This window comes from Tasmannia lanceolata, unplaced genomic scaffold (assembly GCF_043159265.1).
Source record: "Tasmannia lanceolata isolate RefF3 unplaced genomic scaffold, GAP_Taslan_0.1 ptg000018l, whole genome shotgun sequence".
NCBI lineage: Eukaryota > Viridiplantae > Streptophyta > Magnoliopsida > Canellales > Winteraceae > Tasmannia > Tasmannia lanceolata.
Window position 1 is genome coordinate 9,577,005 of NW_027518695.1, and position 21,865 is coordinate 9,598,869.

Sequence of the window (21,865 nt, forward strand, 5' to 3'; positions counted from 1 at the left end):
AAAAGAAATGGATGTTGTTTTCATTAAATGTGCTTCATATATTACATCCCAATTTGCGTATTACAAAAAATATATATATAAGTAAATCAAAAAATGTGTAGCCTCCATTCATGTATTACATCAACTTTTTTTAATACAACCACTTGTCTTCCAAAAAAGTGAGTGAAGCCATCCATGCATTATTTCCATAACTCTCCTTAAAAAAATAGCTTAAACCCTAAACAAGATAAATCAGAAACAGAGAAATGAAAAATAATGCAAAACCCTAAAAAAAAAAAGAAAAACAAAACCCAAATACAAAGAGATAGATGGTAAGAACTCAACATTCAAGTTTTCAAGATTTGCCAACAACAATGGTGGCTTGAACAAGGAGGAAGATGACTGGTAAGGTAAAAAAAAAAGGTGATAATGGAAAAGTAAAAGAAGAGGGAAGAAGGAAAAACCAAGGTCTAAACGTGTTGTGAGTGCCAAAGGGCATTTTCGTCCAGCTTTTACTGACAAGACCTCTTTTGTCCCCCATTGATAATTTTTGAAAAGCATGGGTCATGTTGATAATTTTGCCTAATGTTTGTCCCCCATTGGTAATTGGTCCATTTCTTAGTTGTCCATTGTTTGATAGTAAAGGGATTTGCTAGGCCATGTCGGTAAAATCCATTTCGCGGTTGACTTGTGCAAAAGAGAACAGCCACCTGGATGAATTGAATGAATAAGACAAAACCTGCTAAAAATTGAGCCTGTGTGGCTATTCACCTATGCAAAAGTCAGCCACGAAATAGATTTCTACGAAATTGCCTAACAATTCCCAATATGGTTTTTTTTAAGTGCGATGATCAAATTTAGGGAAAATTCTCAAAAAAAATATGATGTTTATATGAAATTCTAAAAAAAGGGTGAAACGCATCCCAATGAGTGCTTTTAGACAAAAATGCCCTTGTATTGGCTTTCCCTCCAAGAAAGTAAGCAACAAATCCCAATGCATTTCGTAGTAATTCCAAGCTATAAATAGTGATTCCAAGGTATAAATAGTTGTTCCAGAGTATAAATATTGCTTCACACAATCTAACAGTGCTTCATTGGGTGTCAATGTTGCAATGAATTTATGAACAATGGGTCAAATAGTTTTCTAAACACTCGGATGTTATGGTGGTTCATAGTTTAGATGGCCTAATACTTGTGAGAATGACTGTATTTATAGGGTTTTAAACACTCAAAATCTACCTAGGAAGCACCAAATTATACTTAGGAACTACTAATTATACCTAGGAACCACTATTTGCCATCATGTAGTGGTTCCAAGTTATAGATAGTGGTTCCAAGTTATAAATAGTGGTTCCAGAGTAGAAATATTGCTTCACACAATCTAATAGTGCTTCATTGGGTGTCAATGTTGCAATGAATTTATGAACAATTGGTTCAATAGTTTTCTAAACACTCGGATGTTATTGTGGTTCATAGTTTAGATCGCCTAATACTTGTGAGAATAACTGTCCAATGTATAAATAGTGGTTCCAGAGTAGAAATATTGCTTCGCACAATCTAATAGTACTTCATTGGGTGTTAATTATTGCAATGAATTTATGAACAATGGGTTAAATAGTTTTATATACACTCGGATGTTATAGTGGTTCATAGTTTATATTGCCTGATACTTGTGAGAATGACTGTATTTATAGGGTTTTAAACACTCAAAAGCACTTATTATACCGATGAACCACTAATTATACATAGGAACCACTATTTACCATTATGTAGTGGTTCCAAGGTATAAATAATGGTTCGAGTAGAAATATTGCTTCACACAATCTAATAGTACTTCATCGGGTGTCAATGTTGCAATGAATTTATGAACACCTATATGACGGAATGGTGGAAAGGTCGACCTGTAATTGGTCTTCCTACTTGTTTGGTCAAATGATGAAAAGGTCAACCTATAAAGGCAAATTCCCACATGTTTGTACATATGCTATAAAGGTTGACTCGCAGGTCGACCTATTATGGCAAATTCGCACCTGTTTGCGAAGAATGTAAAAAGGCCGACCTTCAGGTGTGACCCATACAGTACTATTTGCATTGTATTTCATTAGATCACCCTGTGGAAATGATTTTTTAAGCACAACCTATTTGCATTATGGCTCATCTAATGGACGGTTTGGATCATCTTTTTTGAAAAATGCTAGAGTATATAGGTTTACACCATATAAAAACTTTTTCTCATGAAGAAACAATATAGGTCTTCCCTACCACTAAGTCAAAAGCCAAAAGTACTTATGTAATTGAACACAATTTGTAGAAGGGCAGTGAAAAATTCACCTCGTATTTTTCAAAATGGACTATACAGCCCACACCATAGGATGATCCAAACCGCCCAATTGATGGGCCACAACATAAATAGGTTCTGCCCCAAAAATTATTTACATAGATGATCCCAACTGTCCAATCTATAGAAGTTTCCATAATCTAAGTCCCTCTTTATATCGGATGGTTAGAATCATCCTATGGAAATGATTTTTGAGGCACAACCTATTTACGTTGTGGCCCATCAATTGGGCGGTTTGGATCATCCTATGGTATGGGCTGTATAGTCTATTTTGAAAAATATGGGCTGAATTCATCCTAGAAGGGGGTTGTACAGTGGAGTTTTACCAAAGGCAAGACTTTCAACACTTCGCATGGGGAAGAAGAATCTAGAAAGGTAAATAGGGTTTATGAAATGCATTGGGATCCGTTTCTCAAAAAGGTGGAGGGAAAAGCAACTTAAGGGCATTTCTGTCTTTAAACATGCCCAGGTTGCGTTTCACCCATTTTTTAGAATTTAGCCAGCTCAACCCTTATTTTGAGATTTTCAAGTTAAAAATCACATTTTTTTGAGAATTTTCCTTAAAATTTATCACCCCAATTTTCTCCTCTTTCCCCCCTTTGAAGCCAAAATTCGGTAAAATCTCTCTCTCTCTCTCTCATTCCTTGTTTCTTTTTGTTGGCGTTTCAAAAGAGATCGCCGAGGTGGGAAAAGGAAAGAAAGAGAGAAAACCTAATCTTTGCTTATACTGATAGGAGAAAGAGCTTCGTCTCTCCTTGCTGATCGGAGGTGTGCCATAGTGGGTTCCACTATTGATTGATCTTAACCGTCCATTTTAAGGGCTTGTTTTGGAGGAGTAAGCCCTAAGCTCCACCGTACCGAATCTGACTATTTCCGTCCATTTTACAGTGTGGAATTTGAAAATATTGAGGTACATTTTTCGTTATTTGTATTAGGTTTTCATTTAGATGAGTCTCTTTTTTGAAGAATTTTTCATCATTTCTTTGATCGCAAGGTTTGTGCATTTTGAAAATTTCAGAAATGATAATTTTGGTTAGCAAGCTCGTAAAATCTAATTCCTCTTTTGATCATTTTGTTATAAGTAATTACTGTTTTTTCCAGTGTCATTATCTTGGATTGTTGTACTCTTTGCGAAAACTAGGGCATCCCATTGTCTGTAATTCTTTCATTTTCTTTTGAGAGGGAATTATCGATAGAAAATCACGCCTTTTGATTGTTGTCAGAACTATTTAATTTCCTCAAATCTATAATCTTCCTCTTTGCAAATCTCTGATCATGGTGTTTCTTTTATATTTTTTATAAATTGGAGCATTTTAATTCACCTGTCCAGAGTATTCTTAAAAAGGTTTGTAAAATCTGTGTAGTTTATTGTCTATTATGCTTAAATCATGTATTGTGCTATCATTATTTCAATTTCTTGTCACGTTTTCCTTGAATTTCCAACATTTCAGGAGCAAAATTGCAGGCTTTAATTGTTTGAGTCTTTGAGAGCTATTTAATTTTAGCAAAACAATCATTTGGACATGTCTAATCACATTACTTTTTTTTTTTTGCAATTCATTTGCTGAGAATACTCGACCGTTTGTGAATGTTGATGACTTATTGTCTATTGTGCACAGATAATATGTTTTTTTTCACATTGGCCCCATTGAGTGTATATTAAGACGGATCCAAAGAGGAACAGAGGTGCAGAACTTGTAAAAACCAATGATGAGCTCTGTGGATCCATCGACGGCTCTTTTGGCTGCTTGTGGTGGTGACACTGTCAAGCTGTTTGACATTTCTGTGGAGCCGAATGATCCCTGCACCTTAAGCTATTCACCTTCACCTGGATGCCAAGTTAACTCTATTAAATGGAATCACACTAGTAAGTTATGATGAATTCAATTTCCTTGTTCCCTATGGTTGGTTCTCTTGGTGGATTCAGAAGGGTATGGATTTTATTGTTCTTCTTTCTTCCTCCCTTTTTTCTTCCTATATTCTTCTCCTTATTCGTCTGCATTTGTCTTGCTGTTGTTAGATTAGATTGTGTTTTGTGTTTGCAAACCACGAGTTTGCAACTCATGGAAGTAGACAGACTGTCCTTTTCTTTTTTCTTTCATTAAACCTTTTGAATTAGTTGTTTAACTGTTTCCTTCTTTATTTGGGTACTTATCGAAACAAGTGCACAGAAGTTGTGTTGGGAGTTAAATATTTGGGTCAACTGAACGCAGACTTGAGCTAATGTGTTCTATACAAAGTTGGCGGTTTGTTGGAGTACTTAGTCCATGTTCAGGCTCATGGCATTCAGTTATCTACTAGAGACATAGCCAGTATTAGTTCAACACTCTTAATTGGTTCGTTTTCAGATTATGAATCTGAATTGCACAATTAGTCCTGTTCACTAATCTAAATCACTCTGGTGAGACTCCTAGCTCGTGTAATGCTAAAAAGGGTTAGATAGTCTAGTCTCTACTCTTCTGTCTTGGACCTAGTCTGCTGTGTGTGATCCAACTTTGAACTTGGAGCCAAAATATAAGGTTTGAGCATGGTACCCAAGGGTCTGGGATTGGCTTATTTATATAGATGAGTATGATAATGCAATTTATATTCTCCAAAGTCATTTGTGAAGATGAATCATGCCATTGGTCACTTTGCACTTGGACTCCACTCAATGTTTCTCTCCTCGCTCTCATTTGAATTTTTATGTCACTTTATGACAATGAGAAATATCAGTGCAGTGGAGCACCTTTTGCAACAATTCTACAGGTCACTTTTCCTAAGAGAAGAAATGCGTAGAGTTTATGTGATGCATTTCTACCTCTTTTGGGGAAAAAGGCCAACCATGGTTCTGGGCCACTATTACATTACTAATAGAAGAAATATAATGGTTCTGTTTGCTCATTGGCATGGTATATTTGATCTCAGAAACCATGGGATATTTCATCTGTTAGTTGCTTGAAGCTATGCTACCTTTGCAGATTTAGTTGTGGCCAGTGCAGGAGATGACAAGAAGATTTCTCTGTGGCGGAAAAATGGGCAAAGTATGGGGACAGTACCGCTTTCAGGGAGTGACATCAGAGAGAACATTGATGTAAGTTTTCTGGCAAGCAATAAAACTAAATTTTGATCAATGGTTTCCCCTCGAAATGTTAAACTTCTACTGTTGATGTATGTTTTCCTCGGAAGTGAATTAATAACAGCCTTCTCTCAATGTTAGTTTAACTCTATAATGTTGCGCTGAATGGTGCTTTGTATCAAAGCTGTAAGGTTGAGGCTGACAACCCACCTAACCTCCCCCACCATCTACACAGACGACGCACACACACAACATTTCAAGTGGAATCTATTTCATAGTGCTAAATAGAAACTATGGCGTCCTATGCTGATCGTTTGTTGATTACAATTAGTTCATGTTATTTATATATTGGCTAGCTTACCTAAACACATGCCCATGTCAACATTCATTGTAAAATCCTTGTCATATACTTTCCAGCATAAGTGTATTGACTGAAGTTTTTATGCATGTATCCTTTCATGTACAAAAAATTAAGCTGGTGTATGTCAGTGACTACTTTTACTGATATATTGCTATGCAATTGGTATATATAGTATAATTCAGAGACAGTTCAAGATGGGTGTAATGCTCATGTCAGTAAGTTCAGCATGAACACCATATTTCCCATGCTTTCCAGGGCACTAGTGTTTTGGCCGATATGTATGTGCATGCATAAAATCATGGTTTTAAATTTCGGCCGAAACGAAATGAACTGGCTGAAATATTTTGGTAACGAAATTTTCATGAAGTCGTTTCTTTTCTAGATTTCGGCGAAATTTCCCCCAAATATTGCCGAAATTCGGTTGAAATTTCCTTTTTAGCCTTTTTTTACAAAATTTCCACCGAAATTTCAAATATATCCACCGAAATTTATGAAATTTCTACCGAAATAGCCGAAATTTCCGCCAAAATTTACACTAAAATTTTAGACATTTTGGTTGATTTTTTTTTTAAAATCGAAATCATTATCATATTTTTTACATGATTTCGGCCGAAACCGACACCAAAACCAAAATTTAAAACCTTGCATAAAATTGAGTTGGGTTATATAACTGGCTCCTGTTATTGATATATTTTGGATACAATTGGTATATATTGTATACTTTGTGTTGCATGGATTCGGATTCGCGTGTCGGGATCTGCGTGTCGGGATCTGACACGGATTCGAGGTGTCGGATTCGGCAAACCCCAAAAAGTAGGATTCGTGGATTCGGTAATTTTTAAATAAAATTTTAAATTTTAAATTATATATAGTAAAATGGCATTGGGGACCAGGAGTCCCGTCCTGATTACAATATATCAATGGAAGATGGACCGGGAGTACCCGTGACCAGATTAAGGAAAGACAAAATATAATAACGTCTTGATTTCTTCCCTCCATCGATCTACGAAGGATGTCTTCTTCCACAAAATCCCAGCACCGCCCTTACCCCGTGATCCTCAATTAGGAGGAGCATTTTTCCAGTTCCTCCATTAGGTGTTGGAGGTGGGAAGAAGACAATTTTTGTCAATTCCCTATCAACAATATGAACTAATCTTATTTTTCTCAATTCATATTATCTGTTTTCTATGATGAAACAATGAATCATCCCACTGCATTACTGAACATGGAGAGCTGCCACATGTCTAGGTTGTTTTTTGAAGCAAATAGCTCCGCCCCTCCCCCCCCCCCCCCCTTTTTTTTTGAATGGTATTCCCCATTTTTTTTTTCTTAACAAAATAGCCATTTTGCCTTCTCTGTTCTGTTGATGACTACTGTAATTGCCGTATCCGTTTAGCCTTCATGTGTGGAATCATCCACTTCAACCTGCCTTCCAAGTGAGACAAGAACGAAAGCTGGTAGCTTTCATGATCCAAGGGTGGTGGTTTATGGTGTCTGCGTCCTTCCTGATTATGTCATTGGACAGGTGACATAGATCTTTGCCATCTACTCAAAAGACATTGTTGGGTTATGAACAGCAGACCCTCAACACCCTCGGTTCTTCAAGGATTTTGGCTCCAACGTTTGAATCCTTTCTAGAATCATCAATGAGGTCACCAGCCATGGGTTATCCTCATCATGGGCACTGCCATGAACCTTGGAGTTACCTCATGATCTGGCCCACTGACCAGATTGCCAGTTCCCACATCTTGCAGACGAGCCTTTACATCTGCATTGTCGCCAAAACTGGTACCCTCATCACCTATGTCAAGAACTTCACGGAGAGCTGTGGCATCATGGCAAGCCTCCTAAGGACTTCAGTGGCCTCATGGAGTTGCTAAATGGAGAAGATAACGGTTTTCCTTTTTTAGTTTAATTTCTTTTTCCTTAAAAGATAAAAGAAGAAGAAAACCTGAGGCATCCAGTTTTATAATTGCTTCAAAAAACAACCTGGACGCATCGCATTCTGGTATCATTATTCTATCCGTCATGTGTGCATTTTTACTCTAGGACATCACGTTTTGAGTTTTGACCTGGATTTATGATTCCATTCCTTTTTCTTATGGTCATTTCTTATGCCCTTTCAGGAGTCCATATTCACTATCAGCTTTACGAACAAAAGTTCTAGATACCTTTGCTCAGGGGGAACTGGTCAAGTTGTACGGGTATGGGATTTGCAGAGGAAGCGCTGTATCAAATGGTTGAGAGGTCATACTGATACAATTACTGGTGTTATGTGCAATTGCAAAGATGAGTATTTGGCATCCATCAGTCTAAAGGGGGATCTTATCCTTCACAACCTTGCTTCTGGAGCACGAGCTGCTGAACTCAAGGACCCAAATGAACAGGTTGACTGTTTCTACCTTGCCACTAATAAGCTCCAGCTAATTTTTATGCATTTCAGTGTCTGTTTTTATGTTCGTTTCTAGATTCATATTATTTGATTTTCTGATGCCATATTTCTTTCAATGCTTTAAGGACAGGTGTTGAGAGTGATTGATTATTCTCGAATTAGTCGGCATGTTTTAGTGACAGCGGGTGATGATGGATCTGTACATGTTTGGGACACAACTGGGCGAAGTCCAAAGGTTAGTAGTAATTTCTGAAGCCCCATGGTGTAAAGTTACAGAAGCAATAAGATAATACTTACTACATCACTTAGAGTAGAGATCAATCCCATTAATTTATAGCTTCAAGCAACTTACTTGAAACTTCTCATTACCATCCAAAAAAAAACTTGAAACACACTGGTTTCAGCCAGCCCAGTCAGTTGTAGCAAGTAATCAAACTTCAGAAGTTGGCCCCCATGAAAGTGGAAGTATTTTGTGGAAACTCATGGAAGGCCATGTAACTCTTACAAATATTATGGAAGTTCATGGAAATAATGAAAATTTAAAATGAAACTTCAAGAAATGTTAGAATAAGCACAAATACATACTTAGATACCATCACACAGGCAAGACAACCGTTAATAATAGTTTAACAAGCTCAAACACCTAGTGACATACATTGTTAGACCTGTTTGGTTGGGGACACAATGACTAATGCTTCTAAGATCTCGATGGCTAGTTGAAAACGGAGTGTTGGTGTGTGCACATATAAGGTCTCTTTTGCAGTTGGTGCATAGACGAGTTTCCAGGTTGTAGACGATGGTGAGGAAGTGACAATTCCTGCTATAGGGGAGGACCTCTTCTAGGTTGACTGGGTGAGTCAATCATTTGGTAGCTACACATCTGCATTGGCCTTGTTGATCAAGTCAGGTAGAATCAGAACCAGGATGATTCAATGGTTTGTAGCTGGTACATTGGAAGGCCAATGGCGGTTTGCGCCAACAACGGCTAAACGGAAAATCTTGATGTGGTTGGGAAACAAGCCAAGCTGGAGATTGTCTGAGTAATTAGGGTTGTAGATGGAAGAAGAATAGAGTATATGTCTAAGGCCTTAGATCTGATAGTAGAAGGGAGTGCCAAAAGACAACAAGAGGGGAATTAGGGCTTCAAATAGATGGAAGAGGATAATAGAGAATAGCTAGTGTTTTAAAAAATTGAGAGATACTTCTTCTGAAGAATATGAGATCTCCTCTTAAGTCTTTGATCACCTTGGTGAATAAGCGAGCAAGAGAGTAAAATAGGAAGTGGAGAGAACATGAGAGAACCCAAGCAATTCGTCTGGTTTGTATTGTGGTTGTATGATCAATTTACAGTTAGGGATGGAGTGCCATCAAAGAAGCTTTTTAGAGCGTGGAGAAATATGGAGTAACGGGAAAGAAACTTTCCATCGAAGGGTTGAGGCGGCGGAGACAGAAACTAGGGTTGTCAGGGATGAGGAAGACACCAAGTGGGAACCAAGCCTTCGGAAGAGGAGATCCATCCCAAAGCTGCCACCAAACAAGGGCAAAGTCGGTATGGGTTCACTTTGATCGTATCCCACTCCATGCCTGGGTTAGGAAGAAGGTGGAAGGGTTGGGCGGCATCTTCGAGTTGGTGCTGGAGATGGAGCTGGTATCAATGACGGGGCACTCTGGAGTTTGCGTGGGCCTTGATCTTTGCGTCTGACTTGGCCTTATTGCTCTCCACGGTGAGATTGAAGGTCTTGAACCGATGGTCTTCCATCGAGGTTTGTGGTGAATGTGGGGTGGAGTTGAAACTCGCGGCAAAGAGCCTGACAAAAGAAGAGCCAGTAACCCGCTTGCCGAAAGAATTGGGGGCAAGAAGGAAAGGTAGAGGCCGTGGGGGAGTTGGCAAAGATGGCCGAGTCTGGAAGGAGAAGGGAAGCTTTCTTCATGCCAGAGAAACTAGAATTCAACTGCCTTTCTCTTTGTCACCAACCAGCGTATCTAGTCCGTATAGAGAGGCGGGGATGGAGAGTTTGTCAAGGGTTGGCCGGAGTTATAGTGCTGGACTTTCAACATCATGAGTGCAGAAGGCAACATGGAAAAAAATAAAGTTAAGTCAATTACAGAACTTGCACTAAAGAAATGCATCATAACATAAGAATGTACTTAAAATCATGTGACTTATTTATCTTTCAAAAAAAAATCATGTGACTTATTGTTATTTCAAACAAATCAATGGGTTCCACACTTCTGCATCTAGACTTGCATGTAGGTCATAGAAGTAACTTCTAAAATGTTGGGAATGGAGATATTGTCCTCAAGTGCTGACTTCTATGGGGGTTGGCCCGCATGTTTTACGTGATGGGTTGGTTGGGTTAACTGGGACCCATTTTCTTTGTGTGGGGCGAGTGTTTGAGGGGATGGGTCTGGTGGTGATGTATGTAATTGTTGTTTTCCAAGCTGTTAAACACTCGCAATCAACTTGGCTGATTTTATTGAGAGGTGTGTAGCTAGTTTAGTATACAAGTCTGATGGAGTTTTTTCCTTTTGCTTTTGTTTATGGATCTTCTTTTTTGTTCTTATTTTCTACACGTTACTTAAAAATTTTAATTTTTTATTATATAATAATTTTATGTGCACCAAATCTGTGTTTTCAGTCATTCTCTGAATGCCGGACACCTAGACTTGCTTTCAATTATGATTATTTTTATGTTCATCTCAGATGATCATGTTTCTTTACGCAAAACTGATCTATGACAATTCTATCAGTTTTTTTATATTCTGCCTGATTGTGATTTTATTGATTTCCACTTTAGATTTACGATTAGAAGGTATTTAGCTCTATACCTAATCTCGTTGCAGGTTTCTTGGCCAAAGCAGCATTCTGCCCCGACAACTGGCATTTGCTTCTCTCCAACAAATGACAAGGTCTTCTCTTTGTTTTATTAGCTTTCTGTTTCGTCATTTGTTTAGGCAGAAAGGACAGCATTTATTGATCATACATGGTGGCAACACATTTACTTAAAAGGGGAAGTAAGTGCCTTGGAATAACTTGGGTAACTAGGTATCGAGCTCCCCATTATGGGTTTATGGTGTTTGGCCCTTCTTAGGAAGGATTCAGACGCTAATGAACTGCCCTAATTCAATTTTTTCTGAATTCATAAAATTAGTAGTTGCTTAACATGGTGAGGCACTCTTTTTTTCCTTTTTTTGATAATGGTAGCCAAAACATGGTGAGGCGTCTTAAAATCTGAAAGCTGTGAATAACGAATTAACAATTACTGAAGCCCATGTCTTTCCTCTTGCAACAGATGATTGCTAGTGTTGGTCTGGATAAAAAGTTATATACTTATGATTCAGGGATTCGGAGACCAACATTTTGTGTTCCCTATGAGGCACCGTTTTCTTCTCTGGCTTTTAGAGATGATGGATGGATATTGGCTGCTGGAACAAATAGTGGTCGTGTGGTATTCTATGACGTTCGAGGAAAACCACAACCTTTCACTGTACTTCGTGCTTATAATAGTTCAGAGGTGAATGTCTTTTTCCTTCTATCTTCTAAAAAATGTGTTATCACTTGAACGCTATTTAATCATGGGATGAAATCTCTGTTTCTTATGTAAATAAGTATGCATATGTATATGCTTGTTTTTGGTATATATAATCGCTGTCTAAAAGCTCTCCTCGTCAATGATTGGCCTACCTGATTTAACTCTGTTTTGCTCCTACGTAGTCAATACAGAACTCATTTGACTCTCCGAGTCAATAAAAAACGTACCCCGCCAATTATCGACTCTTTGGGTTTTAACCTTGGGCAAGTTCTTGTCTGAGTACAAGGTTTTAAACACTGTAATTTGATTATAATTGTTCAGCATTCTATAATTCTTTGAGAAGGTTGTTCTATTTTATTGTGGATGCTTATATACAAGGCTTTAAATTTCGGTTTCAGTACGAAATTTTGGCCGAATTCTTGTAAAATCACAGAAACAACATGGCCGAAATGGTTTTTCTTTTAAATTTTTGCTATTATGTTAGAAATATCTTTAAAAAAATCTCGTGGTTCTTCTCTTTTCTATGAGTGGAGTTGATTTATGTCAGGGTTTCTGTCTAAATGTCTTTGTTTTTTATCTGAAAAGTTGCCTGTTTCGCATATTTCGACCGAAACATTAATGAAATCATGAAATTTCAGGCAAAATTTTGTATTTTTCCGAATCCAAGTGGATTTCATTTCGGTAGGAGCCGAAATCGAAATCTTTCGGCCGAAATCGAAATATTTCGGATGAAATTTAAAACCATGCTTATATATAAGCTATTGATATTGGGACTATCATGCTTTGATAATTGCACAAACTCAACTTGTCTTTTCCTTTTTAATTGGCTTCTGAGAGCTTTTGGGGAACTGTAATAACATCTAACAGCTGTATAAATGATAAAATACAAGATTAGTTCGGGCAATTAGCAAAATTGGCTACTGATATTGGCACTATCATTATTTAGTGTGTTTATCCATTTATTTTTATCTTTAATTTCTTGGGTTTGTGCTCTAATTCAAAGCTCTTCCAACCTTGCCCCAATTTCATTTTGAAGCCATCTACTTAAGCCACAAGTTCTCAAATTCGAAAGTAGGATCCAATCTTACTCTCAAAAAATCATAAATCATCATTCTATGATCTGACAACAGTCTAGGGAGCACTCTGATTGATCCATTAAAGTTTCCTTTCCTACTCCAATCTAGCCCATCATCGGATCATCCTAGTTATTGGTCAAGGTGAAGAGTGCCCCTTCCAATCGATGGTGGATGAATACATGCTAATAAATAAACTCCGTGAATCACTTCATATTCGTCTTAGTTCTCTCTTCCGTTTCCTCATGAATGAAACGAATGTTGTTAGTCTCCTCCATGCATCTACTATCGTTGACCTATTTCATTACTGAATTTTTTGCAAAACTTTGGATTGTGCATCTTCAAGTACTTTTTGGGGCCTATTCTCCTGTTGTTTCCGGCATAAAGAAAAGCCATAATCCTATTGTGGTGTGTACTGTAATGATTGAAGACTTGCATTGAAGTCTATCTGTGTTTCCTAACTAGTGACTTATATTTGCTATCCAGTCTTGTTAGTAGACTATAAGGACTCACTTTTATCTTTCATTTAACTTGAGATCTATGATTTGTCTGACACTTTGAATTTATTGCCGACACACGTGTCCTGTCGTGTCCGACACGACACCCATGTCCACACATGTCAACACTCCTTTAGACACTTTTAAATATATTCTAGAAGTGTTAATAACTTTATATGTCAGTATGTATATGAGTGTGACACTATTCCTAGATTTTTAGGGGTTTCCTTGTCAGATACCTCGTATCCGTGTTGAAACTTGACACACGAAACTGTGTCCACAAATCATGAGTATACGTACTTTCTATTTTAGCCGTGTCTCCGTTTCTAAATTTTGGGAGTTTGCCGTGTCCGACACTCCGTGTCCGTGTCCACAAATCATAGCTTGAGATCATGTTCAACTTGTATGAATGGATGGATGATTCGGAGTCTTTAGTATGTGTAGGTAGCTATTTTAATCTTGTTAAAGATAGGTGAGTTGATAATATGTTAAGCATTTTACGTTGGAGGTTGGTAGTGATGTCGTAGTCGACACTCGTAGTCATACCTCAGTAATGTACTGCGTTTTCCCATCTCAGTTGCAGATTACACTGACATTCCAAACTAAATCTTCCACAGTGACTCATGGATCCCCTTGCAGCATCAATGGTTACCTTATTTATCATTTTTCGACTTTCGAGCCACAGTGGATTCGTTCCTAGGACCCGTATTGTGCATGTCATCTCTCTCAATTTTGCTCACTGTGGGTGCCGTTGGCCATTTTACTTGCTTGGAATTTTACAGATCTTTAATGTGGTGATGTCCAAGGCATATGAATCCGATCACTTCTTGGAAATACTTGCCAATTATGAATTATTTTTATTGTGTTTCTATATGTTTCTACTTTCTGCTTTCTGTGCTTTTTCTTCATGAAATTTTTCTAAAGGATTCATTTAGCCGACCCCTACTAGTTTGGGACAAAGGCTTTGTTGAGTTGACTTGAGTTGCTTTCTGTGCTTTATTATCTGGAGGTCTTCTTGGGGTTGATTTTGAGGCATAATTGTAGGAAAAATAAAGACTGGTCTTCTTTATGTTTGACTAGTTACCATAACTGTGTAGTTGCTAATGTTGTATTTCATGCTAGTTTTTACTAGAAGCTGCTGAAGTGATGGCCTTGTTATTTAATGTCACCCACTGTTTAGATCTTTTTGTATTTGGTACTTAAGTTGAGAACCTTTTTTTTTTGAAAGATACTTTAGTTGGAACTTGAGATGGCATATTGCTGGAAATTTTCAAAAATGTTTTTTTTTTTATCTCATACCTATTAGTTACTGTCGGAAGTAGGTATTACTAGCACTTTTACCTGACCAATTATTTATTTGGAACTTTGGTCCATGCAGGATTGCTGGGTTCATTGCTTTTAGTTATTGATTTTGTCTTGATTTTTGCTAAAGATTTCTGTTTTAGTCAGGCTGTTTCAAGTTTATGCTGGCAAAGATCAAAGCCTATGATCGTAAATGAGAGTACTTGTACTGCTGAGACTGCCCTTCTGGGAGTCACTGGAGAAGATTCAATCCTTATGCCGGACCCACTTCCTTCCGTGACATCATCGGGCCTTTCATCAACAACATCAATCACTGGGTCCCGTAATTCTGGGCGCTCAGTTTCAGCCGTTGATATGTCTCCACTTACAACTACCAGCAGTGGGTCGATGCCCGCCACATCATACCTATCAATGGCAGAGGAGACTCCAAATCGGAATCATTTATGGACAGGTGGCAGTTTGTCAAGGTTACAGGCCACTCGTACTAGTCACGACTTCAATGATGATATGGAAGTGTTTTCCCCACTTGTGGATGTTCAGCCAATTACTCCCTCACTTAGCAATTGGTGGGTTGATCATGAGGAAGCGAGAAAAGATCATGTGACTGTTGATAAGAAGTCTGTATCGCTGTTGTTTCCTCCATCTGTCAGGAGATTTCCTTACACAGATGAAGGGAGTACAGATCCTCATCCAATTTCAGATTCGAAATCCAATTCATCCTCCTCCAGACAGGTTCTATTCTCATTTTATGGACTCCATTTGAATCATTACACTAATCATGTATATGTGATGGGGATCGTAGACATCCATTGCGAGTTTATTCTAGGCGGGGCCGCACTCATGGGGGGGCCGTAGGGTTCTTTTTATTGTTCGTAGGGATATTTTATTGTTCATATGATATTTTGGGGATTATTTGACATTATTAGGGGTATTTAGTCTTTTGATGATTAATTGAGATTATTGCTTGAGTTCTCTTTCCCCTGCAGATTTCTTTCATCCTTTTGTACTTCTTCTCTCCTCCTTTCTTCTTGTTTTTTATCCCTAGCCTACATCAATATGTAAATCCAGAAACCCCTGATTTTCAAACCCTATGATGTTTCTCTATTTTCAGTCACCACACGGTTTTAAATTTCGGTTTCGGGGTTAATTTCGGACCTCACTGAAACCAAAATTTCAGGCGAAATCCCGAAATTTGGTAGTGGGGCTCGAAATTTCATTTTTTGGGCCGAAATCGGCCAAAATTTCTGTAATTTAAGTCGAAATTTGGTAAAGGATTAAAAAATTAATATTTTTTTTAATATTTCGACCGAAATCCAAATTTCCGAAATTTCGACCGAAATTTTGGACATTTCGTCAATTTCGGTTTCGGTCTTGACCGAAATCCTTCAGCCGAAATTTAAAACCTTGGTTTTATGGGTATCATTTATTTTTATTTTTATTTTTGAAAGATGGGTTTTATGTGTATCAAGTTTGCTGATATCCTTGTGATCACTGCAGGACGATACTCAATCTGTTTTGTCGCAGACAAGTGCCACACCCGCTACATCTTTAAAGAGTGATCAATCTTTCCCCCTAACTCCTCCTGAAGCTTGGGGTGGCAATGGATTGCCCGATAAATTCTCCCAACTCCGTCAGCCACTTTCCAAGTCATCGCGCTTCATGCCTGGTGGATCATTGACATCCACCGCGCTTCTATCTGGTTCCATATTCGCTGGCATACAAGATTCTTCCGCATCCACAAGCCATACCAGTATCAGCTATCTGACAAATACAAGCCTATATTCTACAAACCTACTCAGCAAAGACGTGTCTAATCTTGATAATCATTCTGGGTTTTCAGAACCATCTTTTTCAGGTTTTAGTTCTACATCCTTGGGAAGCAAAACCATATCAGGGCTGGTCAATCCAGAGTTTCCAGGATCGCTAAATTTGACACTCCCTCGAAGATTTTCCACGTACGCCGAGAGAATAAGTACCACGTCTTCCACGAATGATTTAGGAAGTCCCGTGTCTGGTTCACCAAAACCGAAGAAAACAGGAGCAGAAACAAGGGAAGAGCTTGTAAATAGCTTGTTAGCAAGGTCGGATACATCTGCTGCCACGGGAATGGGTTTCCTTCCAACGATCAATGTATAACGGGATGGTTAAATTTTTTTTATTACCTTCTTTATTAATTTCTCCATTGCTGCATTTTATTGATTTATCTGTTTGTTTCTGTATAATTTTTTCATGTAACAGGGACCCACATTGCAAACCCAAAGGGGCTTAGCTCAGCCAGACCAGCAGCAGGGAACTTCATCATTTACGCATCAGTTGTTTCAGCGCACTCTGGAAGAGAGTCTTGCATCTGTACAGAAATCCATGCACGAGGAGTTGCGGAACCTTCATATCGAAGTACTAAGACAGTCTCATATACAAGAGGTAGACACGGTGCTCATTCCCGCGCCATACTGATTCACACTCCTCTCTTCTTCTTCTTTTTTGCTTTTTTTTCTTTTTTTTTTCTAAATGGCGACAATTTACAAATAGTCTTCACAGTTAAGTGAATTTTGCAAATCCCGTCATGCCATCAATTTGACCAAAATACAGATGGTAGATTTTTTTTTTACTCATAAAAAGACCAATCAATCTGTGACCAAACTACACAAGGTAGATATTTTTACCCATAAAAAGAACAGAATGTCCTTATATGTGAAAATATGAAAATTATGTTGTAAAAAGACCAAGGTATCCATGGAGCTCAATAAAATGTTTTGAATCAAGGGTGTGGGAATATCATTTCGGTATATATCTATATATACTAGCATATTCTTGGTCCATGCTATGCATTGGTGTAAATTGTCAAACAGAAAACTGTTTTTGCAAATAAAGCAGAGTAGAAGACTGACTTTGCAAAACCCCCCTTTTCCCCCTAGCTTTTCTCATGAAACTTTCTTATTTTTACAGACAAAAATGTCGACATTGTTGAATTCTGTTCTAGAAAACCAAGCTGAGCTGATGAAGGAAGTTAAGTCTCTTCGAAAAGAAAACCAACAGCTTCGGCAGTTACTTTAAGTCTTACTTAAAGCTCATCATCCGACCCCAATTCTTCGTCCTTTTTGCCTTCTGTGGGCATCATTTTAGTAAGGTTTCCAATTTACGTACTATGGGAGTGTTTGTATTGAATATGGCAGCCAAGATTGATAATCATTTGTGTTCAGATGTACAGATAGTTTGTTTAACCAGCTCCAATTATGGAGCTTAGCATTGATTTTGTTGTTTTGTTCCTGTGTTTAAATATGTTTTTATATAGAAATGTATCGATATTGGTTTGCATCAGTAATTAGAAGTTGTTTTCTTAGAGATGCATCATTCGGAAGCCGACGCAGTAGGTAGTAAATTGAATTTACATGTCTGTCTTCAACGTCTTGTGATTATATTGAAAGGAAATCTAAAAAGCAGTGGATACATGGATTTACATTCATTGATTATAAAAGCCAGGTTTTAGCTTAAAAATAGTGTTTGGATAGATAAAATCCTGGATTTTACAATCCAGCAACTTGGATTTTAAGTGAAAAAAAAAACCTAGATTTAGAAATCTCTCTCCCATCCAAAGGTTTCTAATTACCTGTTTTAAAAAACAGGCGACGCATTTAGTGGCGAGTCTGGTGACAGAGATGAACATCCTCCATTTTTAAGCCTTGAAAAGTGATAAATATAAACATGACATAGGAGTGGTGTTTATCTCCTCAACTCAAACTTTTAATTCTACACCTTGGTTATCTCCCAAAAGAGTTGTTTTAGCAAAACATTAATTTATACTATTGATCTCAAACTCTACCTTAGTCCAAATATTAGTTTCTTTTAATTCCACATTAAAAAATCCCCAACTCAGACCCTATGACCGAATGGGATAAAATCAACGGACTGAAGAAAATTCTTAGCTAGTTACTATGTTGATTCCGCAACTGAACAACAATTCTCATTCCAAACCTCTTTGCGAGAGCCAAATATATCTGCCAAGCAATTAGAGAGCGAGTCCAATAGCACAGGAAAAGCTCAGGATTCTTGCTTCGATTTAAGCATAAAAGGGAGGCCTTTTATTTAATACATTTTTTTGAAGGTTATATCTTATACTGTTATACAGTATATAATTGATTTCTAGTTTCATTTCAGGTTTATATTTAATTAGGGCCCGTTTGGATACCTCAGATTTTGTATTTGGATTTGGAATTGAGTTTTCAGTACAAAATGGATAGATCTGCTAGCTCATGCTGAGGGAGACAGAGAGGGAAGGGGGTAATTCCTGCTGCAGGGGAGAGGTTGAGGAGCCAAGAGGGTGAAGGAAACTGTCAGATCTATGAATTTCCAATTTCTTATTTCCACAGCTTATTTGGAAATCTGATTTTTGTCACGACCAGTCAGCTGAATTGGAAATTCAAGGATTTGATCGGGATCCAAATGTCAACTCAAAAGGAGCTGCAAATGTGAGAATTTCAAATCAAAATCTTCTCGGCATCCAAACAGACCCGTAGGGAAGTTTCAAATCAATGGTCTCTATAATTTCCTCCACATAATAGAAGGGAAAAAAACATAAAAGTTTATATAAGAAAGTTCCCGCGAACCTCCTATAGTGCGGAAACTCCTCCTAAACTTAAAAATAATAACTAAATCCCTTTTTGTTACAGAATTTCAAAAATATCCCTATCATTAATAACTACCCTCTTTGTTTCACATACAAAATATATGAGATTGGTAATTTATTCTTTTTTTTTCTCTTTCTTACTAGTATATACATAAAAGTTTTTTTTTTTTTTTGGGTGCAAAATGGCTTTTTTTTTTTGCAACCCAAACATTTTTCTTAGATTAAAGACTTCATCTCTTTTTTAAATAAAAGTATTTTGTAACTATGTACAAATTAGGGCTTTGTTGCAATTTCTAAATTTAAGAGGATATTGTTACAACATAGAAGGTCATGGGGGCTTCCTAAAAACAACAACATATGACTCTAGGCCTTATGCATGTTTCAATATGGCTGGCCTTCCATGAGTAACTTACCTCCTTAAAGCTAAGTCATAAAAGCATTTTTTTTTTTTTGTTTTTTTTGTGCATAACAATGTATGTTTGGAAGGGGAAATAGTAATCCCACTTCACACCCATAAGCCTGATCGGAGATATTCATCATAACATGTAATTTTTCAACTGAAATTCCAATATTTGATTCTTTCAATCTCTATCCACACCATTAACAGTACCCCTTTTGTTTCATTTAACTGGGAAGTCAATTGATTGGGACCTCCAATAATGGCATCTCTTTTGTTTCACTTTATTGGGAAGTCAATTGATTGAGACCTTTAAGGTGCACCTTTCTTTTCAAGTCAGTCACTCTTTCGAAATGATGCTTTAATGACACACTTTCAAGGAAGCAATTGAGAGAGAGAGAGAGAGTTATAAGTCTAGAAACAGTGGACTTCACCTAGTGGGACTATGATAACGAGCCAGGTTTATCTTATCCTACAGTCCTTTGATCATTTACTACTATAATATTAAAGAAATGTTGCTTCCCAAATTACCCATATAAGTTGAGCATGATCATTTTTTCCAATGAAACTTGGGCAGTTCTTTCCAAGAAATTTCACAGGGGTAATTCAGTCCGATTAAACCTGTGTAATTTCTAAAAAAAAAACATGGGTATTTGGGTAAAATGACTTAGGAAAAACCTAAAAAGCATTCATTTAAATAGGAAAATGATAACCAGTCACCAAGCAAATGTCAGCTTCTCAGAATTACAAGATGGGAAATGATACATTAGCCCCCTTCTTACTTGGGCCAGGGAAGAAAAGGGTTGAATTTATCATTTTCCTTACAAGAATTACAACAGTAATAGAAAATTAATTTTTTTATGCAAATGGAGGTAGGGGTGGAACTAAGGCTGGGTTGGGTTGGGGCCAGCCCGACTTAAATTTATCTCAACCCTAATCAGACCCAACCCATACCTTAGGTTCAGGAGGGTCAACCCTGATCCAGCCCGTAGTTAGCAAAACATGATATGACAAAAAACAGGACGGGGAAAATTCAAGTTTAATATGGTACTGGCTCAAAAAAAAAAAACTTTGTAAAAAATAGTTAAATAAATGAAAACACGGAAATGTGTTTAATACGTTTAAAATTCTGTCATTTACAAAATATACAAGGTGAAATTGGAAAGTTGGTTAAAATGCATTTAATAGGTTTAAAGCGTGTTTAAAATGCATTTTAAACTTTTCATAAAAATATTTAAACGAAGAATTAAACATCAAACATACAAAATGTGTTTTTTTTCGTTTGAAAAAAAGTTTTGCTAACTATGATCCAGCGAGCCCACCTTTAACGCTCTCAACCCGTCCAAGCCGTTTTCCAAATTGAGATAGGATGGGTTAAATTGGCCTGGGATAAAAAGAAAGAAATACAAAAAGGAAACGAATATGGGATTTAGGGTTGGGTCGGATTAAGCTTGAAATAAAGTCAAGATAAATGTAGTTAGTAAAATGTGATTCGGCAAAAAAAAAAAAAAAAAAGCATGACGAAAAAAATTCAAGTTTAGTACGGTATTGGTTCAAAAAAAAAGGGAAATGATAAATGAGCCCCTTTTCATCACTTGGGACACCCAACTGCAGTGTACGTGGCAATCTAATCCGTTGAATTTTTCTGACGTGAAGTACATCAGCCCCTTTGCAGTCATTGATACACTGCTGCTAGGTAGGGGTGCAACTCGGGTTGGGTCGGGTTGAGGCCAACCCTAACCCAACCCGAGATAGCATTCTCTCAACCCTAACCCAACCCAACCCGAGCCTCGAGTTGAGGATGTCAACGCTAACCCAACCCGCCTCCAACTCGGGTTGGGTTGGGTTGGGTTCGGGTTGAGTAAGGTTCATCTCGGACCAAACAAAAAAAATACAAGGAAAAAAGCATAATCCTGAGAAAACTAGAGGATAGAGGTCGGGTTCGAGTCGGGTTGCCAAGGCCTCAACCCTAACCCAACCCGAAATTAAATCGGGTTGGCTTTTCCCAACCCTAACCCAACCCAACCTGAGAAAATGCCAACCCAACCCGACCCAAGTTGCACCCCTATTGCTGGGTGTCCAATTGGTGAAAAGGGGCACATTCACCCAAAAATGCATTTAAAACCGGGAAATGATTTAAGCACAAACATATTTTGACACATGCCCTCACTTGCTTGTCTTTTAGTATTTAAAGAGCTGTAAAAAGGTTATCATGATTCCCAAAAAACACTTTCAAGCCAATAAAATGCTAAACGACAAGCAAGGTGCGCGCATGTATCAAAACTTGATTGTGCGCTTGAGCGCATATAAG

At 37.7% G+C, this 21,865-nt stretch overlaps 1 protein-coding gene across 1 annotated transcript; it reads left to right on the forward strand.

Annotated features, from left to right (window-relative positions):
- Positions 1 to 2,930: 2,930 nt before the first annotated feature.
- On the forward strand, positions 2,931 to 17,875 carry NEDD1 (Transducin/WD40 repeat-like superfamily protein). The gene is made up of 11 exons (XM_077360585.1): positions 2,931 to 3,227; positions 3,937 to 4,184; positions 5,278 to 5,390; positions 7,863 to 8,123; positions 8,259 to 8,363; positions 10,973 to 11,038; positions 11,422 to 11,643; positions 14,681 to 15,265; positions 16,031 to 16,663; positions 16,772 to 16,954; positions 17,480 to 17,875. Exons 2-11 carry the CDS (start codon positions 4,025 to 4,027, stop codon positions 17,585 to 17,587), a joined length of 2,436 nt encoding a protein of 811 aa, XP_077216700.1. The 5' UTR covers positions 2,931 to 3,227; positions 3,937 to 4,024; the 3' UTR covers positions 17,588 to 17,875.
- The last annotated feature ends 3,990 nt before the right edge of the window (positions 17,876 to 21,865 follow it).